Below are 18,715 nucleotides of genomic sequence, written 5' to 3'. Positions count from 1 at the left end.
TACATTAATGCTGGCGTGCTATGAGACTACATTTTCAACTCCCAACCCACTCTATATAGAGAGTGGATTGGGAGTTGAAAATATAGTCTCATGGATATTGATTAGCTATCTATTATAAAACTATTATGGCTCTGTAAATAATTTATATAAAAATGAACTTAATGAAAAATGACTAACTAAAAGGAAAACACACAAAAGGTTACGAGAAATGAAACCAACTCTCGTTGTCCCTTTTTACGTGTTCTATATGTAAGAATGGAAAACGTTCCTATTTATCTGTTATGTCAAGATGATAAAAATTATTTCGAACAGCGCTATGCAACGTTCAGTTTATAGAAATATTCTGAAGCTTCTTCTGTAACTTCCTGTTCATTGCAAGTTCCCTGAATAACTCATGACAGTGGCCCAGGAAAAATGAAATGAAATCTTTAAGTTTTACGTCCCACAGTTATGCCGGTTAGGCTAAAGGAGACGGTGATTATGAGAAATGAGAGAAATGGTGGAATGAAGAAAGTGGGAGGAAACGGGAGAACCCCGAGAAAACCCACGAGCACGGTGTTTGTCCATCACAAAGTCCACACAGCGCGAGTTGGGATCGAACCAGGGACTCCAAGCACCGGAGGTGAACGCTCTACCACTGATAATAGTGTGTAGGAATATACTTAGTAGCCCAGGAGTACTCATGGTGTATGGTACGTTGCCCAATTCTGCTGACAAACAATATTTGCTCTTGGGTCAATTAACTGTTCCAAAATATTCCTACACACAACAGTATTCCCAGAGTCTTTAAAGAATATTAGAGATACAACCACTACTCATAACCGCCCACCAAATGCCGATTTTGAGATAATGATTTATTGGTCCAGCAAATGTAGATTTTGTGTGTGCAAAGATCTAGTGCTATGACATACTGGTACATCTACAACCCCATTTCTACTGTAATATCGCATGATTCTCTATGCCTCTTCTTTAAATCTTGAATTGCTGCTACTCGATATGACTATGTGGAGAAGCCAGAGACAGGATTTCTAACAATCCTAGCGCCTATCCTAAGAAATACAGGTAATTGGTACACTGGGTGACTGTGAAATGAACCAAATTCAATTAGACTGGTGCTGAACATTACAGTTTTTCGTGCTCATCTTGAAATTAAATTTAAAAAAAAAAATACAGAGTAGTTAAGAGGCTTGATTATATTAAGAGAATTTAAAATCCATATTATATGTCTAATCTGTGCTAATGGATAACCTATTTTTTAAAATATTTGGTGGTGTACAGTATTCATTTCAGTACCAGAAATACTTTGAAAAGACCGTTTCAATCGATCCATATTTCTGAAACAATGATGTTGCTTTTCAATGTATATCTTGCTAGATGCGTTTCATATTAATTTTGTGTACGTTATGTTTGCTTACTTCTATTCTGTAGGTTTCGCAGTGTCTGTAGTAGGTCCGACCCTTACGGAGTACTTAAATTAAAAGACAGGTTCTCCACAACAAAACATACAAGCAGACAGCTCAACTTCACAAGCTTTTCGTAGCGTGTACTAGCCATTCTCACGCTTAACAACAAGAAAATATCTTAAGTGTAAATCATCATTTAAATTTGAATAAGGAAAGAATAATAACTTATATGGCGACACCATTTAATTTGAGTATTTAGACACTTGATAGTGTATTGTAATGTATTTATAGCGTTCAGCGTATCAAACACATGTGCAAGTTACACCTTGGTATGCAACATATAAGAAAATGCAGCATAGTGATCCTTTTACAGTTTAAATTTGTGTTTCTATTCTTAAGATTTGTCATTTCTTGATGAATAACCAACTCCGATTTAACTAATGTTCTGATGAGAAAGTTTATAAAAGTTTTCATATCATATATGTTCAATATTAAACCTAACTCATCTTTCGCCTTCGAATTCTTTCGATGATAATGTTAGTGTATTGAACTTCGTATTATTGGACCACAATATTGTAATGTGGTGACATTAACATTACATTTATATATATTTAAAAGTCGCTTTATATCACTATTCGGTATTTACTTATATATATATATAATGACTATAATTAGATTACTCCCAGCTGAAGTGAATCCAATACTTGTTCTTCTTGAGTTGCATTGTTTAATCCGATTTACGCAGTAGGTGCAATTTCCTCGAAATACTGTAATTCAAGAACAGCGAAGAAATTGCCCTTAGATCTATTAGTGTGAGAGTTTTAAGTTATAAATTCTATGTTTAAGTGAGCTACAATCAGTCAACATGAACGTAAGTGACATTTCTTTCTGGAGCAAACGTCCCATGTGAAAAGAATCCAGTATAAATGCTTACCATGATTGCTTCTCCAAGTAGGAAGAGATTGCAATACGGCGCGATGACAGTTCGTGCTGCATACAGTCTGTGTATAACTCGCTGTAACATCGGCTCAACTGGAGTCACTGTCTGCATAAGTAACGCAGTACCTATTGGAGTATCTAAGAACATCTGAACGTAACCAGGGCCAACCTAAAATGCAACACAGAAATTCTAAAATTAGAAATGTTTATATCGTATACAGTAAATGAGAAGTAAATACTTGGTTTGCTAAATCATTAAATTTAAGACCGCTATCACAGGTGCAAGTATATGCTTCAGTAAACTTTTCACAAAGATAAGGTGTTTAATCACATTAATTCAGATCTAATATTGTGATTTATGTTATTTGTTACAGCTAAAGTTGCCCTTTAAAATTAAAGGTATTGGATTGTGACAATTTGAAAACAGAGAACGTAGAGTAAGAAGTATTGAGAAAGTAAGGAGTAATATTTTTTTACACAAAAATAGGGGAAGGAGACGACAACTTCGGCACCTTTGAAAATTCTTATGTGTAGAATAAAAGTTGAAAGGAAAATGATGAGCAAAAGAAAATTTATCGTATATCACTGATAGCTATTAATCCGTTGAAAATGGAATGGTGTATTGCACAGATCTTACACCTATTACTCGAGTCATTTTACATCATAATACACACAGGCAAATATCCTACGATAAATGGAAACAGTAACAATTGATACATATTTTTCCATAAAATTATCACTGATTATATCGTCTCAGACTTTATATCATATATCATATCAGACGAGACATTAAGAAGTTTCTATTTGAAAGACCTTTTCAAGAGTTCCTAATTATATACCATGCTACGTAATTTTACTTTGCAAACTCTTTGTTTCTTAAACTTCATATAATTTTTTTGAAGTTTAAGTTCATAAGTTGAGTATTCTGAGGATAGGATATGTTGAGTCTATAAGATTAAAATTAAGTAAATAATGAAAACTTACCATGAAGAAACTAATTCGAAAATTGAAATGAAAATTTTGAACAATCTGGTGATATGTCCAATCTGAGTTGTCAAATCGTAAACCTATTTTGAATTAGTATTTAATACGTTAGTTACTGCAGACAGAACTTTTTCCTAAGATATCAAAGATGATTTACCATGAATTATGAAGTTGCTTTGATTATATTAAGCGATGGAGTTCTAGTATTGATATAAAACCATTGAACATTTTAAAAATTTCTTAAATGTTTTTGTTTCTCTCTCTTTGCTAATTTCATTTGCCCGAAAACTTGGAACGCTTCAGTCGGGTTCATTCTTTTTAATCTATTACTTTGATTTATGTAGAAATTTAACTTTTTAAATTTTAAAACTGTTCGAATAAATGTTTTAATAAAACTGATGATGTTAAGTCATTTCTTTTTGCAACCTGAATGTAATTTTTGATCGTTAATTTTATATTACAATTTGTTAAATCAATATATTTATCTAGGCATTTAGGCGTATCTTCACCTATACTTGTTGACATTGTTTCTTTTTTTGTCTTTCTTAAAAACTGTTTTACTAAGCTAGCAAGATATTTTTCTCTGTTAATTGGAGATGGTTTGTACCTTTCGATATCTTTCTGCGAGACAATACAAAATTTTTAAAATTCCTATCAGCTCATAAGATTTGTTTTTCTTTTTTATTATGAATTATTAGAATTAGTTTTCAATAATGATTTTGTGTGTTTTTTTCAATCATATCTTTAATATAATCCCTTCTCTTTTCTTCCTACTTAAGAACCTTGTTTAAGAAGTCTTCTACGACTCCCGACATTTCTCCATGTTTTATTTTTACATGTACCGTAAATAAAATAAACCTATATTACAGACATTACATTCTTAGAAATTATGTTAGCTTCTTAATAATTCCTCTTCCCTTAAACAAGTTAGTTAAGACTAGAATAAAACATGACAGTATATAAATAAATAACAAAACTTACTTGTTTAGCCTTGACGTTTACATTCATAATTGGAAATTTATTAAAAAGTCTCATTTCATGTTGAAGGGTAAGTGTGGCGCAATGTTGGTCAGGTTCAGGGTCTTGCTTCCAGTCACCTGTCCATACATGTTGTGCAAACTTCCATATCAATCGCTGAATAAAACGTAGGTCGCTTCCGCTCAGTATTGAAGGAGAATGAATTACATTCAAGTGACTCAAATCACCGCCGTTCTCTGGAATCTCCTGGAATACGTAAGAACAATGAGGATAATAGTTAATATATATCTTTCATTATGCTATAATTATTCGACTCTACAAGGAAGGATATTAAGTTGAGAAGGAGATCGTAAGTCCATTTTATAAATATAAGTATTTTGGAAGCAAATTTTGTCACTTCTACTGATTATGTTGATCATAAGCGTTAACAAATACTAATCTTCAAATTGATGTTTGAAAGAAAGAACAAGGAGTTTGTTTCTTCTATCAATTGCTTCACAATGCTATGGACAAAATTATGCTCAGGTATTTTTTTTTTTTTTTTTTTTTTTTACTCTTGCAGCTTTATTTCTATAAAATTTCGAAGACAAGAAAAATAAACATTTTTAATGAAAGCTAGTTCAAGAACTCTTGGTATCACGTTTGAAATTTGAGCGCTTAAGTGTGTCATAAAGAAAGTGTTTATGTTATTCAGAAATTATATCTAAATTTCTCCATCCTTCCCTTCACATTCTCATTACCAACTAACCCTTTTGAAATACTCAGCATTTTCATCGAAGACATGCCAAAAGAACACATACTAAACTTGCCATAATCAGACTTTTCAACTTCCTACCACAAAGATAACACTAACATTCCACTATTGTAGCGATTACGATTCTTCCAACTTAACAATTAACATGCTTTGATGTTCACCCGTTTATGTTACCAAAATTCTAATTCCTTTTTCAATCCACATCAACAATCTCGTATACTCTTGCATCATTTATATTCCATCTGTACCTGTTCCAAAAGACACAGACGGTCACAACAGTATATTCGACTACACCTTTCGCATACATGTTTTCAAAATTCTTCTCTCAAATTTTTTTTTACATATATATCTCCGCCTCCCCTTCTCCCTCCCCTAGGTTGCACCGTAAAAATGAAATGACGTAAACATCCCAGGCCCGAACCTTATCTATGTTGAAAGTTTGATCAAGATCGGTCTGGTGGTTCAAGAGTTATTAAGTTTTATATATTTTTATAGATTTATCCCCTCTCCTCCCCCTCTCCTAAATTCTACAGTTAAAGTGATATGATAAAAACCACCTCAAGTTCGAACCTCATCTATGTTGAAAATTTGGTTAAGATCGGTCGGGTGGTTTAAACGTGATGAAGTCACAAAGACAGTCACTTTTATATTTACTTTTTTGACATATATCTTCTCCCTCCCCCTCCCCTTCGTTGCATTGTAAAAGTGAAGTGAAGAAGATATCTCAGGACCGAACCTTATCTATGTTGAAAGTTTGATCGAGATCGGTCGGGCGGTTCAAGAGATTAAGAGTCACAAACATAGTTACGTTCAATTTTATAATATAAATTTATCTCCGATTTCCACATCTCTTACTTTGAATTACTTTATATACACTATTCTTATCTATTATTATTCTAACTTTCTAATTTTTTATTAGTTTCTATTATTAATTCCGCTATATATTTTCTACCGCTATTAATTATCCCTAATACCCACGTATTCTCTTTCACTAAGCAAGTTATCCCTTGTGCCATATTTTCCTCAAGTAAACACATTATATTCAAGCTGCTAACATTATCACCATGCTAATATGGCGTCGAACCTAAGTTTCTTATTTGTTGTTCGTTTCTTTAATATTTCTTTTTTCTGCTTCTTCCCCTATTCTGTTTGATGATGCACCAACGAAAGCCTAACATCATAACTGTTCTTTGTGTTTTATTGTTTTTTTGATTTCAAAACCTTACAATAACATGAAATGTTAATCTGATTTTATGCGAGTTTATTTCAGGTAGTTTATTCTGCTTTCTCAAGAACCTTTTATCGACATTTCACCTTTGTGTTCTGAACGAAAACAGTTATGCATTAAAAGGATTGGGGAGAGAAAAACAGCGATTGCTTCTAGAATTAATTAACAGATATGGTATTACCAATCTGACTTTTTTATTTAATCAGAAATCTGCTTTTTAGGGGATCTTAACTAATTACGTATGTTTTCCATTAATTTAGTAATTTGTGTTTGCATGAATTTTATTTCATTTTATTTAACCTAATTGGCTTGTAACAGGAAAAAAATATTAATGTTTAGTTTGAATGCTATTATTATTATATTATAGGATTCACAAAACTATAAAGGAAATTATTACAATTATTATGTTAGAAACTATTGTCAAAATCATAACTGTTATACATAAAGTTCCTATATTTGTTATATCTTCGAATGCAAGTGCGGATGTGGATAGAGATGCTGCGGATGCGATATTTTATGTTCGCGCGGGCCTCCACGTATTATATATGTATTCTCGAATATATATATTAAAATTAAGTATTTATCACAAAATTAAGATCTGATGACTATAATGAGTTTCATATTAAAATTGTTCCTAGTAAACTCCTTTGAATGATGTATTACTGATTTAATATTTACTTTTCAGTAAGTTTATTCTCAACACTGAGAGGAACAATCAAGAAGTTTTCAGTTGGTGGGAAATTCTCGTGAAATTTCCTAAAACAGTATCTAAAAATATGCAACCACGACGGCTAAATTGGCATCGTATATATACTGTATTTGAAGAATGAGCTCCCTTTGTAGAGCTAACGTCATACCTTTTTCGATTCTTGGTGAGCAAACAGTGCGTGCGTTAAGTCTTCATAGGACATTTACATTTCCTCTTACTTCATCAACTTTATTATAAATTATACGAATTTATCATGGTTTCTTTTAAGCCAAAGGGCATAACTGCCGAGGCATTAAGCTAGAAGTTTCATTTCAAAACTAAAACAAGAGACAAAGGATCAAGAAAATAAAAGGAAACTAAGAATCAAGCATAGTGTATATACGAGGGATGTTCTCAAAATCCTGAGAATTGCTGTGTCATTGAACAATATAGGACTGGTAACTAATATTTATTTGTGCAGTATATATGTAACATGTTTGTTCAATGGTATTAGTTACCTCTGGCTAATATGATTTAGTCTCTGTGAGCATATAATTGGTTTTAAAATGTTAATATTGCAAATGTGAAAGATCAGATATAATCCGTTCGACTGTCTTCGGTGGTGGTGAGAGAATATTAAAACGTGTGAAATTGCTCAACAAATACAAAGAGTATACATTAAAGGTACTTATCTCAAAAGCACCAAAAATTATCTAATTCTGTACGTTTCAGCAAAAAATTGTTGCCACTTTCAGCACATATCTATTTAGAAAACTAATGTCATCTGTGGAACTACATCCTGTTGATTACAGATAAACGCTAGTTTTCTGGAAAGATATGCGTTATGTAGGCAACAACTTTGCTGAAACGTTCACAATTAGATAATTTATGGTGCTTTTGGAGTAAGTACCTTTTAAATAAATATTGAATATGTATCCTAATAAATCACGGAGCTATTACGCTATTACAAAGAGTATTCGACAAATTTGCTAAATCCAAACCAACCGCTTATCTTTGGATCGATTTGAAACTAGGAGAACATCGCAAGAAAATTATCATAGTGGACGCCGAAACAGCTATATAAGAAGTATGTCGGAGTGGAAAATTTCCGTTTGCTGGGTACCTCGTCTATTGAGATAGAAACAGTGACTGCGCAAATTCTACACTTGCTATCAACTTCATAAACTATTATCTTGTTATGTCGACTTCTGGAAACGAGTAATAATAACTGATGGATCATGGGCATAGCAAAAAGACCACCCATGTTGTGAAACCACTAGACTTATTTGTGAATTCCTTACCAGAGCTTGAAACAACTAAGATAGAAAGGCAGAAAATAGATACTACTAAATTCGTGTATTCTTAGTTAGCCATTTCTTCTCAACACCGAGGAATGATTCGGATCCCACTTTATACACTAGATTTTGTTTCATACAGTTTCGATGGTGGAAAAGGATGTTAAACTCCAATCATTGACAAATAATAAGTATACGAATTTCCTGTTTTTGAGGCTTTTCCATATTTCTTCTCTTCTGACAGTATCAAATGCTTTCGTTAGATCTATGAAACAAAGATGGATTTCTTTATTTTGATTCATTCCTTTTTCTGATTTGTCTTAGCGTAAATATTTGATCTTGTGTGCTTCTGTTTGCTCTAAATCCACTTTGAGAATCTTCCAATTGCGGCTCGATTTCCTTCCTTAGTTTTTCATTGAGAATCTTTGCAAAGATTTTAGCTGCTGTACTCAGGAGTGAAATCCCTCTATAGTTATTGCAGTTTTTCTTATCTCCTTTCTTATAAGTGAGTACTTTCCCAATCACTGGGCACTTGTTCCTTCTTCCAAATCAAGTTAAATAAATTTAGCAGCATCTTTCTTCCAAACGTACCTAAATGCTTTATCATTTCTGGAGCAATTTCACCATGTCTTGATGCTCTTCCGGCTTTCATTTTCTTTATTGTCCTCTCCAATTCTTCTTCTTGGATGTTATTTTCCATTTCTTCCGTTTTGTGTCTGCTGTCTTCTTGTGTCTGTTTTTCGTTTCCTCTATACGCATATTTCCTTAACCTTTGCCTTATAATTTCGACTCTCCTATTTCTCCCTTGTATTGGATCCTCCTCCTCTGTCTGTTTTTTCGAAGTATTCTCCCCATTCTTTATTATCTCCTCTTCCTTAACCAATACTTTCCCCTCTTTATCATATATTCTTTTAATTTTTGGCTCTTTTTCTGTTCTTTTCTCATAGATTTTAGTGCATCATAGAATAACTTTACGTTTCCTTGATAATTCGCCTGTAACCTTTCCCCGAAGTCTTCCCAAGCTTCCTTTTTACTTTTTATTACTAGATCCTTTGTCTTTTCTCTGTTCTTTGTATCTTTCATAGTCGATATCCGTTTTCGTTGATAGTTTTTCCATCTCTTATTCTTCTCTTTGACTTCCTCTAATTTCATCATTCTACCATGCTGTTGTTTTAATTTGCGATCCCCCCAATTTTGAATTTCCCGCATACCTGCTCTGCCTTCTTTACGATTGTTGTTTTAAACTGCTTCCAAAGTTCTTCTACGTCCTATATTTCTTCTTCTTGCAGTTACCTTTCGAACACTTCTTGTGTGTATGCTCTTCTAGGGCCTTCTCTCAATTTCTTAATTTTTATTTTCTCTGTAGCTTTCCTTTTTCTAATGGCTGGTTTTCTTGTATTTTCTCTAGTAACTATTAATTCCATGGCTAAAAAATAATGATCGTTCCCTATTTCTGGTCCTCTCATAACTCTTACATCCTTGTTTTCTTTCCAGTTTTATCTAGGTACTAATATGCAATCTATTATAGACTTCTCCTTCCTTGATGGTTCTTCTCTTGTATACAGGTGGATATTTTTATTTTTAAATTTTGTATTTGTTATTACTAAGTTCGACGCAAAACTCTAGGATTCCTGTTCCGTTGTCGTTTTGTATTGTTTCACCATATTGCCCTAGTAGCCCATTATAATTCTTATATATAATGCCGCAAGAAGAACAAATGGTACGAAGTGGGTATTTGGAAAATGAAACCAATAAAAATCGCTGAATTAGCATTTGCAGACGATGTAGTTTGTAATAGCCAAATCAGAAGAAAATTTGAACTACAACTTAAATCTGTGGAGAGAACAGTTGGAAAAGAGAAATCTAAAAAAATAAATATAAGCAAAACAAAACCGATGGTAATTTCTAGAGAAGACAAAAAGCACCACATCAAAATAAGAAATGAAACAGTAGAAAAGTGAATAACTTCAAATACCTAGGAACCTGAATAAACAAAGTAAAACTATACACAGAAATTTCTAACAGAGCAGAAGCTGCAAGAAAGTGTTTTAATGGGTTAAAGGGACAGTTCCCGAACCGAAAGGAAGTAACAAAAGGAACAAAAACAACTGTATTCAAAACGATATATAAGCCAATACTAACATATTCTTGTGAGTCTTGGACCTTTAATACAAACCAACAAAAGAAATTACAAGCAACGGAAATGACGTTTCTGCGAAAAATAGAAGGTAAAACAAGAAGAGATAAGATAAGGAATGCCAAAATAAGAGAAATGATAAAAGTAGTTCCATTAGAAGATGAAATCCAGAAGTTGAGATTGTTTGGTCATTTAACAAGGATGGGTGAAAAGAGAATAGTAAAACAAGTCTATGAGGTGAGAGTTATAGGAAAGAAATCAAAAGGAAGGCCGAGGAAAACATGGCTGCAAGGCATTCAAGAAATCGCAAAGAACAGGAAGATTCCATGGAAGACAGTGCAGAAAACAGCATGAAACAGAGATGATTGGAAAGCTCCCTGGAAACCCCTCTACACCGGAAGGCAGAAGAGGACGGCTTAAGTAAGCATACGAATTACTAAAGGAAGTTCCCCTCTACAATGAATAGTAAATGCTCTCGGAAAAATATGTTCTTTCCTTTTAGTATTCTTTAAGATTGCTTTTATTCTTATAATTAATTCCTTTCTGTAATATCTACAAGATACTTTTGGCTACAGAATATAACTAAATAAATGTATGAGAATAATTTATGATGCTATTTCTATTTCTGCATCTTTAACGTCTTTGATAAACTTCTACTCTACTAAGATAAAAATCATGCAAGTGAATGTAAAATGTGAAGAACTGATATTGTGCATAGCTGTGTAAAAGCAAGAAAACAAGATCTATCTTATTTATATAGATTTTGTATTATAATTTTAAACCCTCTAATTTTACTATAAAATTGTCTTAATTCACACACTACATATAACAAAATAATCATATGTACTTACCTCGATGTGTGCACTAATTGTAAACTCAGAGCGTCCTCTGTAAACCCATTTTTTATTCTCGATTTCCTTTACTGCAGTTGGCCACCAATAAGGTTCTGTTCCTTCTGCGTGATACCATACAAAAATGAAGCTGTTTCTTTCCAAGCAAGTCCAACGTTTCACTTTTGCAAAATCTGGAACTTTTACAACCAATACCAGAATTAGCATTTTCTTTTTTTTTAAAAAAAAAAAAAAATTAAATACGTTAAGTTATAAAAGTTAAGATTCATTTTAAAGAGCTTTTAGTTTTTTCTTTTGTATTTTATATATATATATATATATTTTTTTCAAAAATAGGTCAATTTCAAAGCGTCATTGCAATTAGTAAAAAACAAAAACTAGGAGGAAGGAATAGAATATTAGGTATAGTAAATCTATTATTGAAATTGATTTGAATTTGTGAAAAATTCTCTGCAGAAACAATATGCGGTGTGAAAAATGACAATCCTAATCAATAATAATTATGATTTAACAAATAAGTGCAATTGTGTCATTCAAGCAATTCACACCAGTTTATCCGAATCGGTTGTTAAAATTTCTCAGATTGCCGGAATCGGTAGTTAAAATTGGCCCTTCATCTCTAGATACAGTATTTACGAAAGAAAAGGATTTTTCTAGTACTTTTTTTTTTAAAAAAAGTCAACATTCAGAATATCAAAATAAATCCTAGTCACTATTACTAAATAGGTAGTATCATTAGAAATAATAACAACAACAACAACAAGGAGGAGGAGGAGGAGGCGGCTAGATGAAATTAAATTTCCTTAAGATATTTCGGAAATTGTAGAAACTTTTTACCTGATTTTACCTTAATTGGTGATTTTAAAAAAGAAACTGTAGCTTTATTTATTTAAATAACTTCCAGATATAATTCGTGAAGGTAATTTATGCTGGAATAACCAACAGCAACAGTACAAAAAGTTACAGGACTTTCAAGGTACCATCCCAGCATTCACCTGGTAAAAGTGATGAAAAACCCATCAGGATGACCAATCGCCGAATTTGAAACTCAGACCTCCCAAGTACGAAACAAGAAAGTTAACCACTAGCTTACATTCGCAAGGTAGACAGCTAAAAATTTATTTACAACCAATATAGAATCAATCACATTAATTTCCACTGAAAAGTGTTAAATTCTTATTTTATTAGAAATGTATACTCTCCTGTGAAAACTCATGTGGTTATTCTGTTCTTGTATGTATGATATCCATAATTCCAATTTCCATATATGGTGTCCCTAATTCTAATTTTCAATCTATTCCCTCACGCCAGCTACTAAAGTTGCAGTTTTTCGTACATTCCTTACAGCCACAGAGAGAAGCAACTGGTCTTCTTATCCATGACCTGCTAGCTTAATAGTCCAAGTAACTACATTACGATACGTGGGTTAAACGTCTCTTAGGGTAAAATACTCAGAAAAGATAACATAAGAGGAAAGAACTATAAAATTATCCACACTGTGTAACTGGTGCTTCTCTAGGCAAAACGAATGTCTCTGATGGATGTTCACGTGATACTACACACTGTGTGTATTTAAAATTGAAATGCGAATTTCGGAAGAAAAGCTCACAGTTGTGAAACACTTTTCGTGTAGTGTGTTCGCAAATGGCAATTCACAACTTTTCGTAATCTTGCAAAGGCAAACAGGGGTAGACTGTTGCCATAAGGTAAGTATTTCTTTTTTAAGATAATATATTTTCCAGGCTTTATGTAACACTCAAAGTACATCATCTAAATTTCAAAATCGTGGAGCAAGAAATTAACAATGTCTTAGCAATAACTGTTTTAGTGTTTATCGTAGAAAAAAAAAATACAATAATTTTTCCCAGTTTGTTACAAATCATACTTAACATATTTAATTTTATAAATACAGATTACTATTTACCTTTCTCTGCATAGGGAATAGATGTACATTTTCCATCTTCTCCTCTGAAACGCCAGCCGTGGAAGGGACACTCTAGGCAATTTCCATGAACCGTGCCTCCAACAGCGAGATTTGCTCCCAGATGAGGACAATACGCATCCAAAACGAACACCTCTCCACTTTTCGTACGGAAGACTGCGAAATTCTCTCCTAAAAAGTATTATTTGCATTATATATATTTGCTGAAATGCTCTTCTTTGCAAGGGGGAAATTATATTTAATGAGTGTATTTGAACTCTATTCCTCCTTGGGGTACACAATTCAATGAAAGTGTAATAATAAAAATCCGTAATGTCATCCCTTCTCACCCATCATTCTCATGTCGATGAGGCTGCACTTGGACTTAAACGGCATCAAGAAATGTCATTATTCATTTCAGTCATCTCGAAATTTATGGATTAGACAGTAATATCGGTAGTTTTCGATTATTTTTACATGTCATCCCCCTTCCACATCCAGCCGCGCCTTCCAAGCCGATAAGAGAATAATTTGGACTTAAACTGCATCGGAAGCACCATTATTCCTCTCATCAAGTCCGAAAACTATGGAACAGACACTAATGTCGGTAGTTTTTGATTTTATTTTTACATATCGCCTGCTTTTCACCCCCTACGCATCACCCCATCTCACTCCCCATACCAATAATATGATAAAAATAAAAGTTAAGCCATGATCCACTCATGTGTCACAAATCAAATTGGTGCAGCGCTTAGGAGGAGTTGGCCGCCAAGCATTGTTACATTCATTTTATTTATACAAAAAATGCCCTTTGCTCTCCCCCTTTTGAAACGAAAACTTTCAAAAACGTTGGGACACGTGTTCTCTTTTCTTTTTTATTATTTTTTTTTAAATGAAACATTTTTATACAGAGTTTCATCTCTCTAACCTGACGGACTCATGAGATATTGTACTTTTGGCATAAATATTTGAACCTCTCTACCCTTCCGGCAAATTAATATAATAAAAATTTAGGTTAGTACAGGGTCAGCTTATGTACCAAATATAATCAATATCAGTCTAGCGATACAGGAAAAGTTAACCGTAAAACATTTTTACATTTCGTTTCTATCTTGTACATATTACATGGTATATTTTACTAATAAAACGAACAAAAAGCAAACAATATACTGCAACTCAAACTTCTGGCGTTATAATCTATGAAAGAAAGGGGCATAGCAAGTCAAACACTTTCAATTGTATGATGTGCAGTCAGTAAACCACTCTAATCACTATTATTTTTGGCTTTCTAAACCGAATTCGATATCAGTGTCAAATAAATCTTCAATTGTCTAATTGAAAATCGTACTCCTTCCCCAACCGAGAATCCAACCTGGGACCAAGGACACCAAATGTATACACGCTACTCTTGTGGAGAAAGAGTTGAGACAATAGTTATTATTCCTATAACTGAAGACAATACTACTACTAACTATTTATTATTATAACTACTATTAGCAAATATGGCTACTAGAGAAAGAAAATATAAAGAAAAATATATAAAATGAAACTTTGGTGACAATATAGAATATAATATACAATATAGGGTACAATATAGCGATGATCTCTCAATTTTATTTATTGCAGAGGGGTGCAGGTTATGTTAATACACGACAATTCTCTCGTAATTCGATCACTTTCTTAAATCTCCGTTAAGTTGGTCACTGTTATTTGTTTGCCTCATTTTATTATCTTCTTATTTTATTTATTTATTTTTCTGTATTGAAGAAGTTATATGCTTTCCGAATGCCGTATTATTATCGTAGAAGAAAAAACAATGTTTGAAAGTTAATCTTGAATACAGATTGTATAGCTTAGAATGGTTGGAATTTATTTAAGAATATTCTAAAATATTTTTGAACCATGCGTACTTTCAGTTTACTTAATTTTTGAATTCTAAAAATTCTTAATTTTCTACCCTACTCTTTTATATAATTTAAAGATATTTAGATTATGTTATCATAGCAACATAATCATATGCTATGATGCTATAGCATATGCTATGATCATATGCTATAATCACATGCTAGACCGCCAAAACAACCCTTACAAAATATCTATTTGATACAGGCAAAGGAAATAGTTACACGAGTGCTTAAATTTAGACTATAGGAAATATAAATAAGATTGGATTAAACTCTTTCCATGTCAAAATAGTGATATTAATATTCCAGAAATATTGACACGGAAAGAGTTTAATTCATCAAATGTACGCCCATGAAAAGTAATAGTATCTATTTGTGTGAATTTGTAATTACGCCATGATAAATCATGAATTATTTGTAGAAATTCAATTTAACACTGATAAGTATATATCGAGAGAACATAGTTCACAAGTATGAACTTAGACTTCTGATTAACTTACCAAGCGCAGAGACATGTTTCACTTGTTCAGGTTTTAATTCATCAGCTTCTAAGAGTGCAAACCATCCATTAGGATAAACAGGTGGCATTTTCCCTATCTTCCTTCTCCGCATTGCTTCTTGTACAAGCTCCTTCTTGGATTTACCACGCGCAGCGCGACAGTCTGTCAAATTACCATACCCAACTTCACTCAAATCCTAAAATAATACAAGCCTACACGTAAGTTCAAGAAGAGCTCTGTAAGTTTAAACAATAGTACTGTAATGACACGATATGAGAATACATAGTATGTGCAAATTCTTACTTTTTTTTTAAGTAGAAGTGATATAATAACTTCCAATCAAATGTGTATGTTTGGTTAACAATCTACTACTTATTCTAAACAAAACACCAATCATCATCCGTATGTCCATTGTGGTTTTAAATTTGGCAAAAATTAACCCCACTTTCTAACTTCGCTAACATTTTTCTTCTTTCTTGCGATTACTCAAATCAGGTGTGCAACATTAATGGAAAGCAAGCTAACCCTATTTCAGAACAATTAGTTAAACCACGAAGAATAAACATCAAGCATGAACTCGCTGAAGGACTGTGCTTGGAGTTTCCCTTCAGAATTGCATCATACTGAAAACAATCTCATTATTCCATATATATATATATATATATATATATATATATATATATATATATATATATATATATATATATATATATATAAAACATATGAGGTGAGAATTATTTTAACTCCCATATATTTAGACTATGAAGATCTATATTCAAAATTTTGTAGCTCTAGGTACTATTTTCTATACGAAAATCTTATTGCAGACACACATGCATACACATTCTTTTATACATTAGTATGGAAGGAATCAAAAGGCATTGATCCCATTACTGAAACTTGAAATAACAAGAAGAGTTTGAAAATTTTTAATTTATACTGAGCATATGAAGAGAAAAACTATTAGTCACATAGATTAATAAATGTATTCAATTTATGACAAGAAACTATCGGCCAATCTTCAATGACAAAAAAGTAATGTATTTTATACTAGCTTTGGGTAGCTGGTGACGTCGCTCCTCTGACCCCTCTATTTGCTCGACAAACGGCCTCGCACTTCTTATATCCTTAAAGTATTTTTAATCTTAATGGATTTCAAGATATGTCCATTTTATTATAATAATTGCAAACCTCGCCCTTTTTCTTCTCGTCTTTTTCCTTTCTTTTGAAGGGAAAGATAAAAAAAGCGCTGAAATACGCCTTTAACTAACAGACTGGAAGCTTTCGAAATGTGGATGTGGAGAAGAATGGAGAAAATTGCCTAGGTCGAGCGGGAAATGAATGAGAGGGTGTTAGAAATGATGGAAGGAGATAAAAACAATTTTAGATATTATTGAGAAAAGGAAAATACACTTTCTGGGACATTGGATAACATGTAAGAAGTAACTGTATCATGAGGGACGTACTAGATGTATGATGGCAGGAAAGAGGGAAAGGGCAAAGGAGGCTGCAATTGATGGACGATATCAAAATAGAAAAATTGCACCTCAAAGACGAAGAAGTTAGCTGAAGACTGTGGTGCATGGAAGCTTCTCAGCTGCGGCAAGGACCTACAAATAATGGCAGAATACTTATGATGATGATGATTTATTGGGGTATTATGAAACAATTAGACCTTTTTTTAATAATAGTTTATCCTATCTTGTATTTGGAGTTATTAACAGATATCCATGGCATTAGAGAAAAGATTGTTCTTTCAATCCATGCTTTACGAATGAACCTATTGTAATAAATAACGCAGCCATTGTAAAACATAACTTTTCTTTGTTGTTTCATTATGCCCCATCTTCTACATTTTAACATTCTGACAAATGCCCTAATCTGCTAAGTTGACAATAGTCTCATAATTCATCTATTTAATTGTTGTTTAGTTTGTAACCTATTGTATCAGGTTATATATTGATATTTCACAAGTGCTGTATTTTTGATTATGAGCTGTTCGCAGCACTTAAAGTTATTATTATTATTATTATTATTATTATTATTATTATTATTATTATTATTATTATTATTATTATTATTTTACTATCAGCTTGTAGGCACTTTATAGGATAGCTATATAAATCATTAAGCTAATGTATCATACCTGAAATACAAAATAAATATCAAATAGCCAGATTAGAGTTTTTTTGTCAGCGTCAAATATTGACATTTTTTTCTTAGATTCAAATTGATTTTTAAACATAAAAGAAACAATCTCTTAAAGTATCATTTTCAGTACAATGAAACTAAATCTTCGTTTAAAATAATTATACAATTTTCTTGCAGCTACCGTACCAGGCAAAATATATTGAATTGGTGCTGTTCTACACGCGAAAAACACGATAAGTAATTAAGTATAGCAACTTACATTTTCAGAAGAAAATATAGAAGTAGATTTTTTTATAAGGAAAGAAGTAGTATAGATCAAGTGAAAGATCAAATCTTTATGCTACACATTAATTTAATTGCTAAATAAAGATGGTTTTTATTAAGATAGTGTATAAATGTATATAAACTTATAAACTTTTTGAAGGGGTCCGGTTCCGGTGGATCCCCCGCGTAAGTGTTCTTCTGTAGGTATGTATGTATTTGCATAAAAGGTATTCAAGATGAATGTTAACACTAGTTTAACACTTTAAAAATCTCCAAGCCCATAAACCACATATTTTACTCCGGATCCAGCAGCGTTCACTCACCTATAGAATAACACGTGAAATGTGCACAACATATGCAAATGGACCCCGGTTAGTAGACCAATTACGCATAAAATATATGCACATGAGATGACACAAAGTGTTAAAGGTTGACTGACTAATTTCCAGTTCAGAATTTAGTATAAATCATTCAATCTATGTGATGAACGCTTTGCTGGGTTTATCATTTTATTTTGTTTATACATTTACTGTTTAGATTATATTTTCTCAAACTGTACTTTGTAGACCACAAGTGGCCCTCGAGGTCTAAATTTGTGATCGCCTTAGATTGAACATTAGTCTTCCCCAAAAAAAATTCGAGTGATTTCCATATTATACACTATAGTTGAGGATCTCAAACAAGTATAAATTTTAATAACGCCAAAGTTATACAAATT

General features: G+C 32.5%; 1 protein-coding gene across 3 annotated transcripts in view; it reads right to left on the bottom strand.

Annotated features, from left to right (window-relative positions):
* Nucleotides 1-18,715, bottom strand: part of LOC145692089 (cholesterol 7-desaturase nvd-like) — an 81,599-nt gene that overhangs the window by 7,424 nt on the left and 55,460 nt on the right. For all 3 annotated transcript variants that reach the window (XM_081767386.1, XM_081767382.1, XM_081767390.1), the window contains 5 exons: nucleotides 15,583-15,778; nucleotides 13,182-13,370; nucleotides 11,258-11,436; nucleotides 4,308-4,550; nucleotides 2,338-2,511 (listed from right to left, as the gene is read on the bottom strand). In XM_081767386.1, the coding sequence (XP_081623512.1) occupies nucleotides 2,338-2,511; nucleotides 4,308-4,550; nucleotides 11,258-11,436; nucleotides 13,182-13,370; nucleotides 15,583-15,778 (981 nt within the window). The remainder of the gene's footprint in view (nucleotides 1-2,337; nucleotides 2,512-4,307; nucleotides 4,551-11,257; nucleotides 11,437-13,181; nucleotides 13,371-15,582; nucleotides 15,779-18,715) is intronic.

The sequence above is a fragment of the Thermobia domestica genome, chromosome 1 (genome assembly GCF_964235325.1).
Source record: "Thermobia domestica chromosome 1, izTheDome1.hap1.1, whole genome shotgun sequence".
Taxonomy (NCBI): Eukaryota; Metazoa; Arthropoda; class Insecta; order Zygentoma; family Lepismatidae; genus Thermobia; species Thermobia domestica.
This window is presented reverse-complemented; position numbering and strand designations above follow the sequence as displayed.